Source organism: Neolamprologus multifasciatus, chromosome 22 (genome assembly GCF_963576455.1).
Source record: "Neolamprologus multifasciatus chromosome 22, fNeoMul1.2, whole genome shotgun sequence".
Lineage (NCBI taxonomy): Eukaryota > Metazoa > Chordata > Actinopteri > Cichliformes > Cichlidae > Neolamprologus > Neolamprologus multifasciatus.
Window position 1 is genome coordinate 994,137 of NC_140459.1, and position 21,126 is coordinate 1,015,262.

The window sequence follows — 21,126 nt, forward strand, 5'->3', positions numbered from 1 at the left end:
AGCAACCTGTGGCGTTTGACTTTGCTTAGTAACAGGTGACAGAAGATGTGGATTCATCGCCATATATGGACAAAGATGCTACGGAGGGGAACTTCGGTGTCTGCATTTATCTCTTAAAATTGACCATTGTCTGTAAAAAATGCAAAAAATGTTATTAAGATGTAAATAATGTTCTTGGAAAACGCGAGAAGGGGCGTCAAACCCTGACATTATAAAAGCAATTGCTTGTGTATTTTTGGGTGGAGATCTATGCTGACTGTGTGCAGTATCCATCTCCCCGCGCGTGTGTTCAATAAAATTGTTTGACCAGACTCTTCGGGACCAGTGTTATTTTGTTTTCCTCCTCAATATTTTCGAGTTCGGGACAAGTACGAGTTTGGACAAGAGATTGAAGCTGGGCCATGCTGGGCTTAATTTAATTTATTCAAAATTCATCAGTTTAAATGAATTCTGAATTTCACTGCAGGCCTGTCACCTGCTGCTTTCTGAACCCACTGAAGGTGTAAAAGGTGGAAGAAGTCGCTTTTAGCACTTTGGTGGTCATTTTCCCGGTGTTCTTCTTTTGTGATTCTTTTTCAGTTATTGCTGAACCTTTAAAATAAAATAAGTTCGCTTACAATCCCACCAGTATGGTATGTTTGATTTGTTATTATTTTTAGTTTAAGTTGTTTGTGTTTTAAAACACATAAAACGTGTGTGTTTGCCGAGTCTGGGATTGGGGCTGCGCTGCAATACGCAAACCTGCCGTTAGGGGCACTACCGCCGCAAAGCGGTGTGCAGCTTTACCGGGAGCCGCAGAAGAAGAAGGGAAAAATGGCCACGGCTAATGTTAGGTAGCTTATGACTGTCGAAAAATGTTTCGTTCCTGATATTTTTGGGCGCTGTAGTTTTGTACCGAGGCTCCGTGACAACGTAAAACCCCTCCGCCGACATCGTAAAGGCTGTGGCGGGAAGCCGAGCCCCGCTGCGCGCTGTTCGTAGCGGTCTAGTGGCTCCGTGTCTGCGGCGGTGTCAGCTGCCGTCACTTAAACGTCAGGTGAGTTTCTTCTTTCCTCTTTTTCGTCCTTTTCAGTGCGCGTCGACGGATGTAAAGCGTTTGGCTGTTAAATCCGCAAAACTGCGTCAAAGTTTGCAAACTTTGGAGTGTTCGGTCCCTGCAGGAAGTTTGAAGGCTGGCAGCTGTTGGTGAGTTCCTCTTGTGGGAACTAAAAATAAGCTGTGGTTCTCAACAGATCATCAGCAGAGACCGCGGGGCTGCTGTGAAGTTACATGGCTTTGTTTTCAGAATAAATCCGGTTCCTTTGTAATCATTTAAAAACGGAAGAAATCCAAAAAGATGAGAACACGCGAAGAAAGCCGAGATGTTTACACATGCAAGCGTGTAACTGCACGATCACTGCCACACCGAATCACATCCGTTCTTCTCTAACACGTCAAATGTTGCACATCATTCTGCAGAAATTAGCCCGAAAAAAGCTTTGCAGTGAAGAGACCCAGCAGACTGCACAGGAAACGGATCTGGATTTAGCAGGGATCATTTGTGTGTTTGTTATACAGCGAGATTAACACACATCTGCACTTGAAGTTTTAGAAACCACCACGCCTTTTATGTTATTTCACAGCAAGCAAATATTTAACACACATATTACAGCTGTCTTTGCTCAGTGACTGGTTTTCGTCTTGACAGTCCACATCGCTGGCATCGCATCGTTCAGCATGTTTGTGGGTAGATTTGAATGCTTCAGCCTGTGCAGCACATGTGATGTGGATATGCTCCTGATGACTGATGAGACTGAATTCAAATGTTTGTTGCTGCACGAGTTCATACATTTAAAACAGATTGAGTTATTCTGCCAGCCCAGCATGTGGAGGTGTTGCTTTTAAAAAATATATATGTATGTCTTCATGTGGATTTCTTTGTGTTTATTTTGAGTCTGTAATAAAATGACGAGAGCATCTGATTGTGTTTTCTCTCCTGTCTCTCAGTGAGGATTGATTGGGGGGAAGCGCAGCCATGGCAGCTCCGGTAAACATCCAGGCTCCCAGTAAGACCTGGGAGCTGAGTCTGTACGAGCTGCACAGGAGCCCTCAGGTAAAGCTGTGTGTGCCCAGAACTCACTGCAAAATAGAGGCAGTGTCTTAGGAAACTGTGAGGAAATAATTTGTGATGTTTGCTGAAGGGTAAATGAGTTTGTAAGCTTTGTTCCCAGAGCAGAGAAATAGAAAACAAACAGCTCGGCTGAAAGCACCAACTGTGATGTAGCAGAAATGAAGAACCGCAAATGTTCTCACGCGTTTGGTGTGTTCAGGAGGCCATCGTGGACGGGACGGAGGTAGCCGTGTCTCCTCGCTCTCTGCACAGCGAGCTCATGTGTCCCATCTGTCTGGACATGCTGAAGAACACCATGACCACCAAAGAGTGTCTGCACCGCTTCTGCTCAGACTGCATCGTCACCGCGCTGCGATCTGGGTGAGCACGAGCCGCCGCTGCACCTGATTCACCATCGCCGTGTTCACACAGCTTGTTTTGGCCAATTATAAATAATTTGGAGATAAATGTGGATGAGTTGTTTTCTGCGGTGGACATGCTGCCACCGTCCCTAACGAGAACAAACGCGTCGCGGTGACGTTTGTGTAGCTGAATGTGTTCACTGACTGATTTTAAGCCGATTATTCAGCGATTACAAAGCTTCGGGCCGGTTTTCCCTGTGCAGGAACAAGGAGTGTCCGACCTGCAGGAAGAAGCTGGTTTCTAGACGTTCGCTGCGCAGAGACTCAAACTTCGACGCGCTGATCTCGAAGATCTACCCGAGTCGCGACGAGTACGAAGCCCACCAACGCCGCGTCCTCGAGCGACTCAACCGGCTGCACAACAAGGAGGCGCTGAGCTCCAGCATCGAGGAGGGGCTCCGGCAGCAGGCCCGCTACAGGTCCGAGAGGTGACACGGATCAGTTCTATGATTTCACGCTTCTGCGCTCGAGAGAGCGCCGCGGATCCTCCTGAGTACAGCGTAGCATCACAGAGCCGCACATGCTGCGCTGCTTCAGCCTGCATGCCGCTTTGCAACCCACCCTCTCCCCAGCTCCTCCTTTTCTTGCTGTTCCTGACTTAATAACACCGCTGCTGTTATGACAACTGACCACACCCTGTAAGTTTAAGCCCCTCCCCTCTGAATGATAATTACTGTTGTGTGTGTTTACCTTGGGGCTGCAGGAATCACCGGGTGAAGAAGCCCACTCAGGAGAGTGATAACACCACCTACAGTGGTGGGGAGGACAATGGGGACTCCCGTTCACACCTCTCCCACGACTCCGCCCCCTCACACACGCCACACCCCTGTGGTCAGACCCCTCCGGAGGCCGGGCCGAGCCGCAAGCGGCCACGTCCGTCCGATGACGGCTCGGGACCCGAGGTGGACAGCGGGAGCCCGACTCCCCCGCTGAGACGCCACAAAGAGGGGCTGTCCTCCGAGATCGAGCTGGTGTTCAGACCACACCCACAGCTGGTCCACGCCCAGGACTACAACCAGACCAGGTCGGAGCTTTTCTGAAGTAGCTGAACAAACGTTTTATACTGAAAATGTGAATCGTTTAGTCAGGTGCTCGGCTGGCAGAGACCAAAAACAGCTAAAACCAGGAAATGACGAGAAATCAGTAAAATGTGTGAATACGAACATGAACGTGGTGTGACGCGGTGAGCCTGTCGTTTAATTTGTCAGAGGTAGAGCACACCGCCATCATCTGCCTTTCCCTTGTCAGATATGTGAAGACAACAGCGAACGCCACGGTGGACCATCTGTCCAAGTACCTCGCACTGCGCATCGCTCTGGAGGACCGACGGCCCGAGAACGACCCCGAGGACCGAGGGCGAGAGGAGGCAGGAGGAGAAGAGGCGCGAGCCGAGGGGGGGGGAGGTGAAAACGGAGGGATGGCAGGAAGCGGCGAGGGGACGAGTCTGAGCAACGTCAGCGAGAAGCAGTACACCATCTACATCATGACGCGGGGAGGCCAGTTCTCTGTGAGTGAGGCTGAACACGGCTTTCAGAGCCGGTTAACGAGTCCCGTTTTATTCAAGCTGCATGTTTGTTATCTTTACAGACTGATGCACACGTGCGCTCCTGAAAAGATGTCTTAGATTAAAAAAATACATATAAATCAGTGGGAAGTTTGAAGTCTTCTCATTTTAAATTCGGTCATTCAGTGTTACTAAATAAACGCGTTAAGTTGCCTTACCTCTGGTAAACCTTCAAAAATGGCAACATATCTTATTTTGCATGTTTGGATCTTAACGAGGTTCCAAGTAGAGCTTCAAGATGCAACAACAACAAATGGGAGTGAAACCGTTTTTATTGGAAACAGCTAGAGGTGGGAATCACCATACATCCCACGATACGATATTATTGCAATTTTTAAAAATATTTTGCGATATTCAGATTCTGTACATAAAGGTAAACTTTATCAATCATCATTTTCTCTAATATCAAAGTCTCACACTCAGTCTTTCTCTCATTTCAGTTTGATTGTTGACAAACTGAACGGTTTGTATTACAGTCTAGTCCAACTTAACTGAATCAACCATCTGGTACAATTATAGCTATTCTGAACTATGCAGTTTATGAAAACTATGCAGCCCCTTCAGCAACTGAAGAATTTGAAAGGAAATTAAAACAAAATATAATTTTACATTAAATAAAAAAGTTTTAAACTTAATTAAAATAAAACATGTCTTAAATTAAAATAAGTAAACTGTCACATTTGGACAGTGAAGGAATGTCAGGATTCTTGCTCAGAAAAAGGATCAACATGCTCTGAAGTCAGAGCACAAAAACCTTTTTGTAACAAAGTATCGATTTCTGCTGTCCCTGTATCCATACATTATTAGCAAACAAAATATCACCATGCTACAAAGTATCCATTTTTCCCCCACCCCTAGAAACAACACTTAAACTGAAACAGGTGGTTTTACAGCTTTTTTTGTTGGATTGTGTCTAGAGCTTTTATTGTGAAAACCCAGGACAGAAAGTGGGCTTTGTATAGTGCAGTCAGGCTGGTTCCTGCTGTGATTTTGTTTTACGATGGAGGAAATCTGGACTGATCGATTCCATTAGAAGCTTTTTTGTGATCTGACCTTTTTGCTCATCCTTCCTCTCAGACCCTAAACGGCTCGCTGACTCTGGAGTTGGTGAACGAGAAGTACTGGAAGGTCAGGAAGCCTCTGGAGCTGTACTACGCCCCCACCAAAGAGCAGCAGCAGCCCCAGCAGCAGCAGCAGCCTCCTACCCCACAGAGGGAGGCCTGAGGGGCAGCGGTGGACTGCTTTCCTCTCCAACGTGGCTCTTTGATTTCTCTTGTTTTTTATGATAAGTTAGCTCAGCTGCCACAGTTTCACAGAAAACCTGCGTCATGTTTTTCTTATTTACTGTTATTAATGGGATCTCTTCATCTCCTCACTGAACTGGCTGTAAAATGTGAGCCGATTCCTCAGCAGACAAACTGATGAGAGTCTACAGAGTGAAACTAAAGCAGCAGCTGCTGGAGTCCAGCTGTTTTTGATGCTTTCGAGTCAGCCGTGTGTGCTGGACGAAGCCAGATGTTCTCCATGCTTCGCTAACATGCAGATGAGACAGTGAGCAGCTGCAGCAGCTTCCTCATATCTACGTGTCTGAGGTGCCAAAATAAAAGCACCAATTCAAAATGTGACTATTAAAAAATGCATTTTCTTTTCTTTTTGCAGAAATGACCAAAACAGAACTTTGGAAACTGTACAAAACATGATAAACTAGTTTAAGAGAGCACGGTCTTTATGGACGCACATTTTCAGCGGGAAAAATACGTCTTAAATATTTTTGGAGTCAATTTTGTGAAAGTGTTTCCAGATGGAAATGTTCAGGGTTTATCGGTCAGAAGCTTCTTTTTTAAATAGAAGAAAAACTTTGGGATCAAACGTGTTTTCCTCAGTGTCCTCCAGCCCACTCCCACTCTGCTTTTGAGACCAGGTGAAAGTATAAAGCTCATCTTCTCGTGCACCTCCGGCTGCTTTTTTAATTTATTCTATTTTTCAGATTTGTCGGTGGAAGCCGGTCGTGGCGAGCTGTAGTCGTGTCAGAAAAAGGTCGCTGGGCTGGATAGCTTTATTTTCACGAGGTCGTTTCACGGCACTGCCCCTCGACACGTCACAGCGAGCTGCTGCTCGAGGGTGGATTTCCCAAATTAAATCAAATGATAATTAAACATTTGACCGACAGTCTTTTTTTGGCTTTGAAAAGGCTTTAGTGGAATTTTTCATCTTTTCTACAAACTGGTGAATTAAACGTCGGCGTCAGCAGCGGCGCTTTTGGATGCAGCGATGAGGCAGGAGTAGTTTTCTGAAACATTTCCTTAATAAAAAGTTGTACACAGATGTTTAAAAGCTCATATTTTGCTAGTCTTGAATGTTTCCGTCGTCTACAGATGCAGCTGTGCAGTAACACGTTTCAAACACTGGCATGAAAAAGCGTTTTTCACGAGCCCGCTCGGGTCCTGCTGCTTCAAGCCTTCGCTCCACTTCTTACGCACTTTAAACTTCCTGCAGCCATATCGTTTCCCCACATCTGTTTCTGTGGGACGTCTCTATTAGAATGAAGCAATATTTCATTTCTGATGTGTGATACTGTCTTTCCTCCTGTCATCAATGCAGCACAATAAACTGTTGGACTCGATCTCCAGCTTCTGTTTTTGTGTCTCCAACTTAATCGTGTCTCAGTGTAACGAACCTGCCCTCAGAAATATTAGACTAAACAAAGGTCTGCACACCGGAGCATCATCTGCATCACTGCAGGGTGTCGACTGAAGCTCAGCTTCTCTATCCTGCTCTCAACCTGCCTCTGAGGCAAAGCAGGGAAATAAGTTTAGTCTGAAGTGCAGATGTCTTCTCTTGGACGTACTCAGAGCACTCGTATCGTTACTGAGCAGCTCCATCTAAAGCCTAAAATCTCAGATTTCTGTTCAAAATCCTACTTGTTCAGCTGTTTAAATACAACATCTACTTCTGAACATCAAAACTGCTTCACTGAGGTCCACCGAGACGCCACGTCCCTTCAAAATAAATCACCGCGGAGCTCCCAGCTCGTTGGTGAGAGAAGTAAAGCAGCACAGGGGACGAGAACGTTTTGTGAACTGTGGTGTTTTATTGAAACAAAGGGAAGCGGGGCAGTTTACTTCTTCTTGGACACGCCGACGGTGCGACCACGACGGCCGGTGGTCTTGGTGTGCTGACCGCGCACACGCAGACTGCAGGGAGAGAGACAGAAACAGGTTAGGACGTCTGTAACAACAGGACTGAACATGTTTGAGGATTTCATTTGTTTTTAAAGGCTTCAGTTTAAAGACAAACTTATAAGCTCTCCACCATCAGAAACTCAAACATCTGCTTCAGGAACATCAACAGGATGTTTAACTGGTCTGTAAATCAGCAGGACGACATGCATCACAATGTTTGAGCCTATTATTAACCTCCTAGGACCGGCGTCCACATATGCAGACGTCACATTTTGGGTCGTCTAGACCAAAATACTAAATTTTGCTCCACAAGGGCCCCTACGAGCACATTATACTGCCTGTTTTATCAAAATTAAAAATGAATGTCTTCATATGTGGCTCTTTTTTTTTTTTAGAAACAAAAATTGGGTAAAAACATTTTTTTTAGACCGTTGGTGCAGAGGTCGCTGCATCTACGCTCTACAGTCACACACATGTATTTAGCCTGTCAGTGTGGACACACGCAGAGGCTGCATCGGCGTTTCTGAGCTCACAGTTCAAGTTTTTCAGGACAGGCTCACTCTGCAGACGTTTACTCAAGTGTGGCACAAACGTTCATGAAGTCTGAGCTCTGCAGGACGTGTCCCGCTCACAGATCTGTGCACTCGGGTAAACGGAGGACGCGTCGATGCAGAGCCTTCTCACAGCAGCGTGAATGAAGGACGGAGCTCTTACCCCCAGAAGTGCCTGAGACCACGGTGAGCCCTGATCTTCTTCAGCCTCTCCAGATCTTCTCTCAACTTGTTATCCAGGCTGTTGGCGAGGACCTGAAATCAGACACGGGGATGGTCACGGGTGCCTCGAACTAGCTCGTCCAATCAAATACTTTGGTGTGAACCTCGTTCAGGTTTGAGCCAAAACTTGACTGAAGAATGGGAGACAAAGCAGCAGCTGCCGATCACCCACCTGGCTGTATTTGCCGTCCTTCACGTCCTTCTGCCTGTTGAGGAACCAGTCTGGGATTTTGTACTGGCGAGGATTCTGCATGATGGTCACCACACGCTCGACCTGACAACCAAACAGCTCCGGTTACTACGCAAGGAAACTGAATATGGTGATCGACAGGAGAGGATCTAATGAAGCGTTGAAGTCTGGGAGACTGACACCGTCTGCCTGAGGAAACATCTGCTGCTTCACGTCAAAGTCAGGACAAACTTCATCCAGGAATCAAAGTATTTTGATCCTGATTGAAGCAAAATGCTCTGCAGACAGAAGAGTCCATCGAGCAGACAATCTCACCTGACGGTAACATCACGCCTCAGCTAAACCAATGATGTCTTTGATGATTACGTCACTCTGCACCCCTTTGAGACGGGAGGCGCTTCTTTACCCCCTCGTTTGTCTAAATGTGTAAAAACTGGAGCATTGCAGTGGCAGATACACTCATACGGCACGGTGCGACCACCTTCTGCACAGGTGTGCCAACTAGTGCTGGGTGTTCACGGTAACACCGGTGTCAGGTTGGGCAACGATAGGAAAATGAAATATGGCGATAGAATATGGGTAAAACGCGCATGCGCAGTGTCTTTGTTTACATACGCACATGGCGGCGGCAGAACGAGAAGAGCGAAAGTGGATCGTTGAATGAAACAGATGAACCTGAACTGGTTTGTAAAAATGCTGCAGCTTCACTGGTGGAACTGGTTTAGCTTTCGTCCGTCAGATACACAACAAAGCACTATTTTTGGTAGCGCATGCTAGCGGGCCGTCGTTATTACCGTGTTGTTTGGAAAATACGGCACACTTAAAATCAATCCTTTGATTTTTCTGAAAGTCGACAGAGCCCCTTATAATCCCGTGTGCCTTATGTATGAACTCTGGTTGTGTTTACTGACCTCGAAACGATTTTATGTGCACGGCGCTCGAACATCTGTCAAATGTTTCAGTACGACTTTGCTAAGCTACGAAGCCGCACCGCTTGATGGATTGTCGGAGCATTACGGCTATCGTAGGCGGAGCCTCGCGGAGTGATACGTACTGTGCTTCAACATAATGTTACCGTATTGTGTGTGTTTAACCTCTTTTTAAGTGTTGTGGATATTATACATGGTTATGCTGAGGATATGTCGGCCAGTTTCCACTGGAAATGCCTTTTGGTTAAACTGTCAGCGATGAATTTGCATTTGCACTGTTAAACTTTTATATAACTTAAACTTAAAACAGCTGCTTGTTTAAGTGAAAATACATTGATGGTTTTTTGTTTTTGCACTAATAAAGTTGTGGAGTCGTAAAGTATTTTGTCTCGTGTCAATTACATCATCAGTTATATCGTTATCGCAAATTTTCAAATGTATATCGTGATAAAGATTGTTGGTCATATCGTCCTGCTCTAGTGCCAACGTTAACCTGCTGCTGGTAGCCACACTTTACTCCTCCGACTTGTGAGTCACAGAACAAAGTGCCGTCTCTTTGCCTTCATGCGATAAAACAAGACGCTGCTCTGAGGACGATTGAAATATTTCTATAGCCATATCCTCTGTGAGCTCGAGACCGGCCTGCAGAGAGCCGACCCTCCAAACGCTTCACAGATCAATACTCGTGATACTTGTTGCACAGATTCAGAACCACCACTAAAGCTCCAGTGACAAAATCTCCTGACAACACGAAAGCATCACAACTCGCCGTTTTCATTCAAAGCTCTGAACAATCCTCACCTCCTCCTCAGTCAGCTCTCCGGCCCTCTTGTTCAGGTCGATGTCGGCTTTCCTCAGGACAACATGAGCGTAACGTCTGCCAACACCCTGAGAAGAGACAAAGTGTTAACAACACGCCGACAATCACAAAAAACACAGCGCAACTGATGTGATGATGAAAAACAGTTGGAACAAGCGGCACAGTCTCAGGGAGGAGCTCACCTTGATGGCAGTGATGGCGAAGGCGATCTTCCTCCTGCCATCAATGTTCGTGTTCAGGACACGAAGAATGTGCTGGAACTTCTCAGGGATGACCAGAGACTGAGACGCAGAGGGAAACAAAGTGAGTCGCACACAGCAACATGTATTTTCTGCAAAGATCATGCAGTAATACACATACATGTTTACAAGCTTCACGCTGCATATATAACACGTATCTTTATGTGTTAACTTATGTATTTGCACAGTGTGCTAGAGGTTCATGAGGATTTCTCTTAGTTCAGCCCCGTTAGCCCAAACAGATCGACTGCTGCGGCTCTGAACAGCTTCAGCTTTGTTCAAAAAGAAAAAAAAGAGAGCTCACGACTACAACATCCCAGCAGTACTTCAACTATTTGAAATATTGTGTATTTACATCAGAGTACTTCCAGCTCCCGGCCAGGGTCCACCAACATGCTTGGCGAGGCTAAAGCCTGTTAGCTCTGAGGGCTAACCGCCTCGAACTATGACTGCTTCTTAAAGTTTGAAGCAGCACAGAGTCTAAATCCACAGCTACGAGTGCCAGCAGCAGACGCCGGGCATGTGGACGCTTTATAACCGGGAGTAAAAAACGAAGTTAACTGTTGGCGCTCGTCGACACAGCTCCGCTCACATCCCACAGCAAACTGCGCTAAAACGTCAAATTAGCAGCAATAAACTGAAAATTCCGCACCAGCCCACTCAAGTAGGCTGTGGAGGATTTCTCGGATGTATAAACGTGACAAACAAGCGCGACTGAAGTTGGATGATCACGGATTTCTGAGATATTTCAGTCCGACAGAAAAGACACTCACCATCTTGGAAGCAGGTTCCGTGCGAAGAGGAAGCCGCAAGCCTCTCGCGAGAGTTTGACCCCTTCGGGGAACGGAAGTTGGTCCATCACTATCGAGTCGTCCGACTGGAAAAAAAACTGTGTTCAAAAGAAACAAGAAAATACGTGGCTTAACGCGGTTAGTTTCGTTAACTCACGCGAAATAAATGTTTATTGAGTCCCACTGATTTATCACCCACGCCACGTGATCGTGATAATACCGCGCTCGGTTAATAATACGATATTTTTGCTAAGTACGAGGTGGAACTTTAGATTTGTATTTTTTTTCTGACGTCAGCGTAAATTGGCCGCAATGGCGGAGGGAACCGCGACCGCTGCTGGAGCTGGGCCCGATGTAAACACAGCTGGGAACCCGACAGAAGTCGCCATGGCATATTTACAGGACGAGGTAAGACGTTCTTCTTCTGCTGCGTTCAGTTTCACGGAGGTAATCGCCGGTGAGCGCAAGCTTTAGCTGCGTGAAGCTCAAAGAAGCTGTTAGCAGGTGGAATCATTCTACGGAGCGCTGATGCTGCTGGATGCTAATGGGTAGCATTGACTTCCTTTTTCTGAGGAGGAAAAGGCGATTTAGGTTTATCAGTTGTCGTTCTGGTCCCGCATTAATAATCCTGATTATGGCTGATTATTGATTATTATCAGATTTGGACTGTTTTGCTGCATCAATCAGTTTGTTATTAGTTTAAGTCTGTCATACAAACACAGCGGAGGTGGTGTGAGCAACGGCTAGAAAACAGATGTTTATTCAGTCAACTTCTCTCTGTGTAAATACGCACATCGGACACTTTATTAGGTACACCTTGATGTAACCGGACCTCATTTTTCCTTCAGTCGGTTTAAGTCTTCAGATTCAGCTGTTGATAACATTCCTCAGAGATTTTGGTCCATGTTGACATGACATCATTATGACATCAGCACACAGTTGCTGCAGACTTGTCAGCTGCCATTCCACCACATCCCAAAGATGCTCTTTTGGAGTGAGATCACATAAGAGAAGAGTTTTATTGTCCTTGTAAGCAGCAGCACAGAACAAAATAAAATAATTAATACATGGCCACTAATCCAACTCTGCTGACTGTTGAGGCCAACTGAGTACAGTGAGCCCATCGTCACATTCAGGAAACCAGTTTAAGATGGTCTGAGCTTTGAGACAGGGTGTGTTATCCTGGTGGACACTGAGGTTATGCAGTGATGGGAATGGAAATGTTTTTTCCATCTTCTGTGTCCAGTTTTGGCGAGTCTGTGCGAACTGTAGCCTCAGTTTCCTCTTCTTAGCTGACATGAGTGACACCAGCTGTGGTCTTCTGCTCCCGTAGTCCATTTGCTTATGCTGTTCCTTGGTTGTAAGTCAGGCTCAAAGCAGTCTGGCGTGCGCAGAAGGTCTGATGTATGGACAAGCGCCTGTTTTTATGCATTGTGGTTAACAACAACGACGGTAACAGCATTGCGTGTCCGCTTGTTTATGTACCACATAAACCTTTTACAATAAAGCTCAAGATCCTGTTGAGACTTTTCAAAATAAACTGAATCACGTGAAAGAGCAGATTACGTTAGAACAGGCTTTTCCCCGCAGCACGCCGTGTAATAAACACTCACAAAGAAAACAGCGGCTGTTACAACTTATGTCTAAAAATGTATCGTTTCATGCATCGGTTAAAACACTCGACTCCAGCTACATGACACAGCTGGAAACACTTCACGCAAGTCGAGCTGCCCGAGATTCACAGAACTTACAGAAAATGTTACATTTTTGTGATTTATATCGTTATCGGACGATAGATGTTTTATATCAGGATATGAGATTTTGGTCATATTGCACAGCCCTACTTCTGTGTAAACTCTGCAGATGTGGGACAATCAGATCAGCAGATTCTGAAACACTCAGACCAACATACCATCCTCGCAGTCACTTCGATCACCTTTTCTCCACATTCTGATGCTTAGTTTGAACTACAGCAGGTCATCTGTACACGTCCACAGGTCTACATGCACTGAGTTGCTGCCAATTGGTTGATTCGATATTTGAGTTAAAGGACAGACTAACAGGTGTACCTAACAAAGTGGCCAGTAAGTGTATGTTTTCTCATTGGCTGGAATAAACAAGTGAGTGAATGAAAACCAAAGAAAGCTTTAATGTCAGTAAGTTTTGACAGTTTCATCCTGTTAATTATCACCACTGAAGACACTCTGGTTGTGTTTCACCCAGAAGACTGAAGCAGACATCGCTAACCTGAACCTGGGAGAGCTGGACATCACTACGGACGAGTTTATCCTGGATGAAGTGGACAGTAAGGAAAAGACTTCGTATTAAAGCTCGGCTGAGGTGGCACTTCCAGCTTCCTCGGTGCTGCCTCGCTGGAAGGTTTCGCTTGTCACTAACTGTCGTTCCCTTTTGTCTGCTGCAGTTCACATTCAGGCCAACCTGGAAGACGACCTGGTGAAGGAAGCGCTCAGAACAGTGAGAACTGAAAGAACAGAAGTCTGATATATAACACGTGCTCTGCTCTGACGGCCTGGTTGTCTCCTCTCGGTCTCCCTCAGTTGTGGTTTCTTTGCAGCAGTGATGTTTTGGTTTGCTGCTGCTGTGTGTGTGTGTGTGTGTGTGTGTGTGTGTGTGTGTGCTGCTTTCTGCTTCCTACAAACACTTTGTTCGTAGAAAGCAGCAAAGGTAGAAAATCTAACCTAAGAGTTAAACTGACGCTTTTAATGTGAAGGGATTTGTTACTTTTGTTTTGAAAGGTACTATAAAATAATTACTCTACACTTCCTCTTTCAAAGCACAGATAATACATTTCAGTTTCCTCCCGTCGGTTTTCAGGGTGTGGACCTCCGTCAGTACTCCAAACAGGTGGAGGCAGAGCTGCAGAGGATTGAACAAGCCTCCATCAAAGACTGTATCCTTCACAGCTGCCAGTTTCACCTAATAACGTATAAGCGCACACTAACACCCGTCACTGATGTTTTCCTGAGCGCTCGTCGTGCAGACATCAAAGAGAGTCAGAACATCGCCCTGCTGCACAACCAGATCACTGCCTGCGACTCCATCCTGGAGGTGAGACGACTGACATTTATACAAAGTCCAGAAAACTCACGCTGGGATGGACTCTTGTGGATATTTGAGAGTGATTCGAGTTTTCTGTGAATGAGTTGAGACGCGTTTAGTTTGTCACATCTTCTGAGCTGAGTTCTCACAGAAGCGTCAGCAGAAGAACACGTGTTCACTGTGTCGCTGTGCAGAGGTGGGACAGATGTTCCTGTCATTTTGCACCCGTACGTCAGTTTTCTGCACACAAGCTTAAAGTAATAAAGGCGCTTCACGTCACAGTGTGCTCACTAAAAGCAGCATGGCTGCCGTGGTTACTCGTCTCTGCATCAGAGCGGATTCTTGTCTGTCCTCGGTGCTCAGTTAAGTTTTTAGGTCCAGTTCAGGTGGGAAATGAGAGGCGGGCACGTTTCAAACTGTCCTCCTGGTGTTAAAGCAGATTCAGTCTAACCTCGCGGCTGTGTGTCTCTCAGCGTATGGAGGGCATGCTGAGCGGCTTCCAGAGCGACCTGTCCTCCATCAGCAGTGAGATCCAGACGCTGCAGCAGCAGTCGGTCAGCATGAACGTGCGGCTGAAGAACCGGCAGGCCGTGCGCAGCCACCTCAGCCAGCTGGTGGATGAGCTGGTGGTGCCTGGGGCCATGATCTCGTAGGTTTGACGGCCGCAAAGAAAAAGTGTCTGTATTGTGATGAGTGATTTGTTGGATCAGTTTGCAGAGACCTCAGAATTGTTCCTGATGGATTAACCATCAGTGGTTTGTGGTGATTGCATGACTTAATGTGCTGGTGGTGTGTTGGCAGCACCATCCTGGACAGTCCTGTGACGGAGCAGGAGTTTCTGGAGCAGCTCCACGAGCTCAACACTAAGATCAACTTTGCCAAAGAGCTGAGCTTCAGAGAGACGCTGGCGTGCTCCGACATCCAGGACATCGTGGACCGCCTCAAACTCAAGGTGAGAGACGGGCGGGAGGAAAGTTCCCGACGCTTTGGAATCACGTTTACAGTTAAAGTCCACAACAAACAGGAACTGAGAGGAAATCCTCATTAATAAGTCAGGAACCTGCTGAGCTGCTCTGCTGAGGTCCCGCGCCACACGAAGGCATTTAACTCATTCCTCAGGTTTTATATCTTTGTGATTGTATCCACACACTTTGTTCTCAGGCGGTGTCAAAGATCAGAGAGTTCATTCTTCAGAAGATTTACTCCTTCAGGAAACCGATGACCAACTACCAGATCCCACAGAACACTCTGCTGAAGTACCGGTGAGCACAGCTGAGCTTCATTGCTGACATATTTATGAGCGTCTGGGTCCACTCACAGGTGAAGACGCGAGTCTGCATCACACTGAACCTGCAGACGTCTTTTCTTTGTTGCTTTTGTCCATTTAAAGAGAAGACGTCCATTTTTACACTCGAGGAACTGAAACGTCTTTAAAAACACTCGTTTCTGTTACGCTGCTCGTTGGTCACATGACGGAGAATCCTGAGCATCGTTCACGGGCGGATCCAGGTGGAGTCTGTGCAGAGACTCGTCTGTGTCCTCAGGTGTATTTACCTGCTGCAGCGCTCTGACCTGCTGCTTCACCGACACTGCACTTAGTTTTTATTGATTTTAATTATTCGATATGTTCGACTGTTAATACGTCTGCGTTAGTTTTATTTGAGGTGAGTTTTTAAACTTAAAGGTGGACGTAGTCATGGCGACGTCACTCGCTGACATCACGTTTCCACCTTCTGTTTCCTGACCTGGAAGCTCCACCCATCTTTTTACCGTCTGTTTGTTATTTTTTTGTTGTGTTGAACTTGTGTTTAACCCTTTAAAGCCGGTCGGAGCGGGCACGCTCTGTTTTGCGTAACTATTTTTAAATCCCGGTAGCTCTGCAACCACGTGAGCTAGCGCAATAATTGTTTTTGCATATGAAACCAGAGGAGTTGTACTTACATCTTATGCCATCAGCTTGTCCTCGGTCACAGTTTCCTTCCACATATAGCTTTGTAAAAACTGCATAAAAAGCACTTGTAGAAACAAAAACATAATATTCCAGAAACACGCTTTGCTGATCCGATCAGCTGTTTGTAACACTTCCTACATTGGAATAGACGTCAGTGCGAACTATCGCATGTCCTCCATGACCTGCCCGAAACCGGAAGTGACGTCATTTTGCGGAAATGTAGTTTTTTACCATCAGGGCCTCATGAGCCTATACTGGTGTTTTTAAAAGTTATGTTTGACTTCATGACTTTCTGTGTGGTTTCTGGGATGCTTAGGACTCATATTGCACTGCTGGAAATAGTTTATTTTGATGCAGATGCTGCTTTTTTGCAAATTTGCATTATAATATTTATTTTCGTTTTTCCTGCAGTGTATAAAAATTGGTGTATTTCAAAAATAAAACTATGAAGACACTCAAAATAAATTTCCTGTGGTGGGAAACTATTTTGTGCAACTTTTTTGTATTTACAGTTTTGAGGGATAAGCCTCTTAAATTTCTCTAACTAGAAATATATGTTAAAAAAACAAAAACGATTTTCAATTTTTTTGTAGTTTATTGCACTTTTTTGCAATTTATGTAATTATTATGCACTTAATGCAGACATATTATTAAAATCTGGGCTGTAATGGTTGTATTGATGTATAGCAACTTGAAATGCTCCCAAAAATGGCTCCACAGCATGTAAACATATAATATAAGCTCTGGCGGACTTGGTTCTATGGTCGGTCTTAAAGGGTTAATTGTGCGTTAGACACAAAGTGAAGATGCTGATCGATGCTGTTGTTGTTTTCACTGCAGGTTCTTCTACCAGTTCCTTCTGGCCAATGAGAGAACGGTCGCCAAGGAGATCAGAGACGAGTACGTGGACACCATGAGCAAGATTTACTACAGTTACTTCAAGTCGTACAGCGGCAGGCTGCTCAAAGTGCAGGTGGGCGAGCAGCGGGGTCGCGACCTCGCTGCGTTTGTGTCGACGTGGCTGCACGCCGTCTCCGTGTGGATAACGGCTGATGTTTGTGTGTCCCGCAGTACGAGGAGGTGGCAGACAAAGACGACCTGATGGGAGTCGAGGACACAGCCAAGAAAGATATCCTTCACGTCTGTTGTTTGTGTCACGCCCGCTCGCCGTGTGCGCTCGGGCGCTCTGCCTGCTTTACATTTTCAGACTGTTTGAGGCTCCTTGACTCGCCGCTGCAGGTTTCTTCTCCAAACCGTCGCTGAAGAGCAGGAACACCATCTTCACTCTGGGCCAGAGGGGCGCCATCCTGAGCCCGGCCGAGCTGGAGGGGCCCATCCTGGTCCCGCACACGGCTCAGAGAGGAGACAGCAGGGTGAGAGGCGGAGCTGTCGCAGATCCAGCTGCTCAACCCAAACGCGTCCTGCAGATCTGCCGTTTACAAGAAAATCAAATTCTCAGTGAACAAACCAGCGTCTGTAACACGAGACACGCCCCCTTCAGGACGAACAGGAAGCACGTCCTCACTTTTAATGAACAGCTGATCTGAGCTCTGCTGCTCAGCGCTGACATCTTGTGGCAGAGATGAGATTTGTCATTTTCACTGTAGTTTGGGAGCCGTGACCTCGTCATAGACAAAGATGGAAACAGCTGCAGAGGTCTGCAGTCCCTGTAGTCAGCTGAAGGGGGCGTGTCCACTCTGTGATTGACAAGCTGTTGCCGTAGAAACGTGCAGTTTATGTTGTTGTGTTTCAGACTCCGAGATGGCGACAGTCACAGCGCTGAACACGAGAGAATGAGTGACATCACAGCGCGTCCATCGTTTATCTACAGTCTGTGCAGCCACAGAGGTCGTCTGAGGTCTAACTCGCCCTCTCTCTCTCCACAGTATCCCTATGAGACGCTGTTTCGCAGCCAGCACTACGCTCTGCTCGACAACGGCTGCAGAGAATACCTCTTCCTGTCGGACTTCTTCATGGTGGCTGGAAACTCCGCCCTCGACCTCTTCAACAGCATCATGGGAAAGACTCTCAGCATGTTCCTGGTGAGAACCTCCTGTCAGAGCTGCAGGCTTTCCTCTCTCTCCTCTCCAGCAGAAACGTTTGTTTGGTCAATTCAAACCACATTTATTATCCGACTTTGTCACAAACAGATATCAGACTTTGGATCATGAGCAGCGTGTTGTGTTTTGCTAACACTGATGTAACAGGACACGCTGGTAACAGCTGTGAGTTTGTCACTAAGCAGAATCCTCGGGTGATAAAATAAACACATGTTCAGCAGAGAGGAAAATGTTGAGTTTTACTCTGCAAACACCTCAGTCCTGGAAATGCTGAAGAAATTCAGGTAACAGGGAAGTGCATACAGCGATGTTTTTAAGTGGAGCCACTGGTGTTCCTGTAGGAACAGTCCAGGTTACATGAAACTAAACTTAAAGTCATAAAAGCCAAAAAAAGCTCCTTAGCGACAGTCGTGCAGCGTGTGTCAGCCCGCTCTCTGTCTCCTCCTGCAGAAGAGCATGTCCACCTACGTGTCCGACTGCTACGACAGCATCGCCGTCTTCCTCTGCATCCACATCATCCTCCGGTTCAGAGCCATCACGGCCAAGAGGAACATCCCAGCTCTCGACAAGTCAGTCTCCTCTGTTCCTGTAGTGTTCCTGTAGTGTTGCTGTAGTGTTCCTGTAGTGTTCCTGTAGTGTTCCTGTAGTGTTGCTGTAGTGTTGCTGTAGTGTTCCTGTAGTGTTGCTGTAGTGTTCCTGTAGTGTTGCTGTAGTGTTGCTGTAGTGTTGCTGTAGTGTTGCTGTAGTGTTCCTGTAGTGTTGCTGTAGTGTTCCTGTAGTGTTCCTGTAGTGTTGCTGTAGTGTTGCTGTAGTGTTCCTGTAGTGTTGCTGTAGTGTTCCTGTAGTGTTGCTGTAGTGTTGCTGTAGTGTTGCTGTAGTGTTCCTGTAGTGTTGCTGTAGTGTTCCTGTAGTGTTGCTGTAGTGTTCCTGTAGTGTTGCTGTAGTGTTGCTGTAGTGTTCCTGTAGTGTTGCTGTAGTGTTCCTGTAGTGTTGCTGTAGCGTTGCTGTAGCGTTGCTGTAGTGTTGCTGTAGTGTTCCTGTAGTGTTGCTGTAGTGTTGCTGTAGTGTTCCTGTAGCGTTGCTGTAGCGTTCCTGTAGCGTTGCTGTAGCGTTGCTGTAGTGTTCCTGTAGTGTTGCTGTAGCGTTGCTGTAGTGTTGCTGTAGTGTTGCTGTAGTGTTGCTGTAGTGTTCCTGTAGTGTTCCTGTAGTGTTGCTGTAGTGTTGCTGTAGTGTTCCTGTAGTGTTGCTGTAGTGTTGCTGTAGTGTTCCTGTAGCGTTGCTGTAGCGTTGCTGTAGTGTTGCTGTAGCGTTGCTGTAGTGTTCCTGTAGTGTTGCTGTAGCGTTCCTGTAGCGTTGCTGTAGCGTTGCTGTAGTGTTCCTGTAGTGTTGCTGTAGCGTTGCTGTAGTGTTGCTGTAGTGTTGCTGTAGTGTTGCTGTAGTGTTCCTGTAGTGTTGCTGTAGCGTTCCTGTAGCGTTGCTGTAGCGTTGCTGTAGTGTTCCTGTAGTGTTCCTGTAGCGTTGCTGTAGCGTTGCTGTAGTGTTGCTGTAGCGTTGCTGTAGTGTTCCTGTAGTGTTGCTGTAGCGTTCCTGTAGCGTTGCTGTAGCGTTGCTGTAGTGTTCCTGTAGCGTTGCTGTAGTGTTGCTGTAGTGTTGCTGTAGCGTTGCTGTAGTGTTCCTGTAGTGTTGCTGTAGCGTTCCTGTAGCGTTGCTGTAGCGTTGCTGTAGTGTTCCTGTAGTGTTGCTGTAGCGTTGCTGTAGTGTTGCTGTAGTGTTGCTGTAGTGTTGCTGTAGTGTTCCTGTAGTGTTCCTGTAGTGTTGCTGTAGTGTTGCTGTAGTGTTCCTGTAGTGTTGCTGTAGTGTTGCTGTAGTGTTCCTGTAGCGTTGCTGTAGCGTTGCTGTAGTGTTGCTGTAGTGTTCCTGTAGTGTTGCTGTAGTGTTGCTGTAGTGTTCCTGTAGCGTTGCTGTAGTGTTGCTGTAGCGTTGCTGTAGTGTTGCTGTAGTGTTCCTGTAGTGTTCCTGTAGTGTTGCTGTAGTGTTGCTGTAGCGTTCCTGTAGTGTTGCTGTAGTGTTGCTGTAGTGTTCCTGTGTTGCTGTAGTGTTGCTGTAGTGTTCCTGTGTTGCTGTAGTGTTGCTGTAGTGTTCCTGTGTTGCTGTAGTGTTCCTGTGTTGCTGTAGTGTTGCTGTAGTGTTCCTGTAGTGTTCCTGTAGCGTTGCTGTAGCGTTGCTGTAGTGTTCCTGTAGTGTTGCTGTAGTGTTGCTGTAGTGTTCCTGTGTTGCTGTAGTGTTGCTGTAGTGTTGCTGTACTCTGACTCTCTCAGTGTCTCCACCTCCTCCTGACCCCACGATCAGCTGATAAGTGCTCGTGGTTACATCAGCTGGTGTCACACGGCTGTTTGCTGCTGGGCGGCGTGCAGACGCTTCCTCTGCAGAGACGGCGGTGTTCAGATTGATGGAGGCTGATGGTGTTGGTGCTGTCTGTCAGGTACTGGGAGGCGGTGCTGGAGCTGCTGTGGCCGAGGTTTGAGCTCATCCTGGAGATGAACATCAGCAGCATCAGGAACACAGACCCTCAGAAACTGGGAGTACTGGACACCAGACCACACTACGTATGTACACACTGCACATCGCACAGCACTGTGTTTGCTGCACACTCCACTCACACAGCTGTGTGTGTGTGTGTGTATGTGTGTGTGTGTGGTTTCAGATCACTCGCCGTTACGCTGAGTTCTCCTCAGCCATCGTCAGCATCAACCAGACGTTCCCCAACGAGAGGACCAACACTCTGCTGGGACAGCTGCAGGTAACACACACACACTCTTCGTGCCTATGGTACGACAACTTTTCTCCGTGCCCCTGGTACACTGCGCAGAAACACTTTGCCACACACACACACACAGACGCACACACACAGACGCACACAAACAGACACACACACAGACGCACACACACTCTCACACACACACAGACGCACACAGACAGACGCACACACACACACACACACTCTCACACACACACAGACACACACACACACACAGACACACACACACAGACGCACA

General features: G+C 46.7%; 4 protein-coding genes across 7 annotated transcripts in view; 2 read left to right on the plus strand and 2 right to left on the minus strand.

Moving 5' to 3' along the window:
* LOC146492474 (uncharacterized) overlaps positions 1 to 21,126 on the minus strand; it is a 233,236-nt gene that overhangs the window by 195,764 nt on the left and 16,346 nt on the right. The gene's annotated exons all lie outside the window — the stretch shown is intronic.
* LOC146492488 (E3 ubiquitin-protein ligase RING2-A-like) lies at positions 754 to 6,696 on the plus strand. Of its 3 annotated transcripts, none has more exons than XM_085148574.1 (7): positions 754 to 1,036; positions 1,987 to 2,092; positions 2,310 to 2,470; positions 2,715 to 2,939; positions 3,215 to 3,535; positions 3,760 to 4,018; positions 5,153 to 6,696. In XM_085148574.1, exons 2-7 carry the CDS (start codon positions 2,015 to 2,017, stop codon positions 5,297 to 5,299), a joined length of 1,191 nt encoding a protein of 396 aa, XP_085004700.1. In that variant the 5' UTR covers positions 754 to 1,036; positions 1,987 to 2,014; the 3' UTR covers positions 5,300 to 6,696. The 3 variants fall into 3 exon arrangements, with proteins under 3 accessions (XP_085004700.1, XP_085004702.1, XP_085004701.1); XM_085148576.1 differs by having other exon boundaries at positions 755 to 1,036; positions 2,715 to 2,930; XM_085148575.1 differs by lacking the exon at positions 754 to 1,036 and adding an exon at positions 1,043 to 1,185.
* rps18 (ribosomal protein S18) lies at positions 7,147 to 11,094 on the minus strand. Its single transcript, XM_085148583.1, has 6 exons — positions 10,982 to 11,094; positions 10,152 to 10,250; positions 9,951 to 10,037; positions 8,203 to 8,304; positions 7,972 to 8,063; positions 7,147 to 7,269 (listed from the first exon to the last, which is right to left on the minus strand). The coding sequence occupies exons 1-6, from the start codon at positions 10,982 to 10,984 to the stop codon at positions 7,194 to 7,196; spliced, it is 459 nt and encodes a 152-aa protein (XP_085004709.1). The 5' UTR covers positions 10,985 to 11,094; the 3' UTR covers positions 7,147 to 7,193.
* vps52 (VPS52 subunit of GARP complex) overlaps positions 11,119 to 21,126 on the plus strand; it is a 14,872-nt gene continuing 4,864 nt past the window's right edge. Inside the window, exons 1-15 of one of the 2 annotated variants that reach the window (XM_085148567.1) lie at positions 11,119 to 11,407; positions 13,223 to 13,304; positions 13,422 to 13,474; positions 13,835 to 13,910; positions 14,001 to 14,068; positions 14,533 to 14,708; positions 14,861 to 15,011; positions 15,221 to 15,321; positions 16,851 to 16,983; positions 17,082 to 17,137; positions 17,248 to 17,383; positions 17,897 to 18,052; positions 18,521 to 18,639; positions 20,553 to 20,676; positions 20,775 to 20,870. In XM_085148567.1, the coding sequence (XP_085004693.1) occupies positions 11,312 to 11,407; positions 13,223 to 13,304; positions 13,422 to 13,474; positions 13,835 to 13,910; positions 14,001 to 14,068; positions 14,533 to 14,708; positions 14,861 to 15,011; positions 15,221 to 15,321; positions 16,851 to 16,983; positions 17,082 to 17,137; positions 17,248 to 17,383; positions 17,897 to 18,052; positions 18,521 to 18,639; positions 20,553 to 20,676; positions 20,775 to 20,870 (1,623 nt within the window). In that variant the 5' untranslated portion in view covers positions 11,119 to 11,311. The remainder of the gene's footprint in view (positions 11,408 to 13,222; positions 13,305 to 13,421; positions 13,475 to 13,834; positions 13,911 to 14,000; positions 14,069 to 14,532; positions 14,709 to 14,860; positions 15,012 to 15,220; positions 15,322 to 16,850; positions 16,984 to 17,081; positions 17,138 to 17,247; positions 17,384 to 17,896; positions 18,053 to 18,520; positions 18,640 to 20,552; positions 20,677 to 20,774; positions 20,871 to 21,126) is intronic. The other variant, XM_085148568.1, reaches the window with a different exon arrangement.

What these genes read in the sequence shown, in the direction of transcription:
- LOC146492488 (XM_085148574.1), top strand. Translation starts at nt 2,015, where the DNA reads ATGGCAGCTCCGGTAAACATCCAGGCTCCCAGTAAGACCTGGGAGCTG. An exon ending in GTCACCGCGCTGCGATCTGG is followed by an intron (nt 2,471 to 2,714) that starts GTGAGCACGAGC and finishes TTCCCTGTGCAG; the next exon opens with GAACAAGGAGTGTCCGACCT. An exon ending in CAGGACTACAACCAGACCAG is followed by an intron (nt 3,536 to 3,759) that starts GTCGGAGCTTTT and finishes TTCCCTTGTCAG; the next exon opens with ATATGTGAAGACAACAGCGA.
- rps18 (XM_085148583.1), bottom strand. An exon ending in TCGCCATCACTGCCATCAAG is followed by an intron (nt 10,038 to 10,151) that starts GTGAGCTCCTCC and finishes GTCTCTTCTCAG; the next exon opens with GGTGTTGGCAGACGTTACGC. An exon ending in GAGAGCTGACTGAGGAGGAG is followed by an intron (nt 8,305 to 9,950) that starts GTGAGGATTGTT and finishes TTTGGTTGTCAG; the next exon opens with GTCGAGCGTGTGGTGACCAT.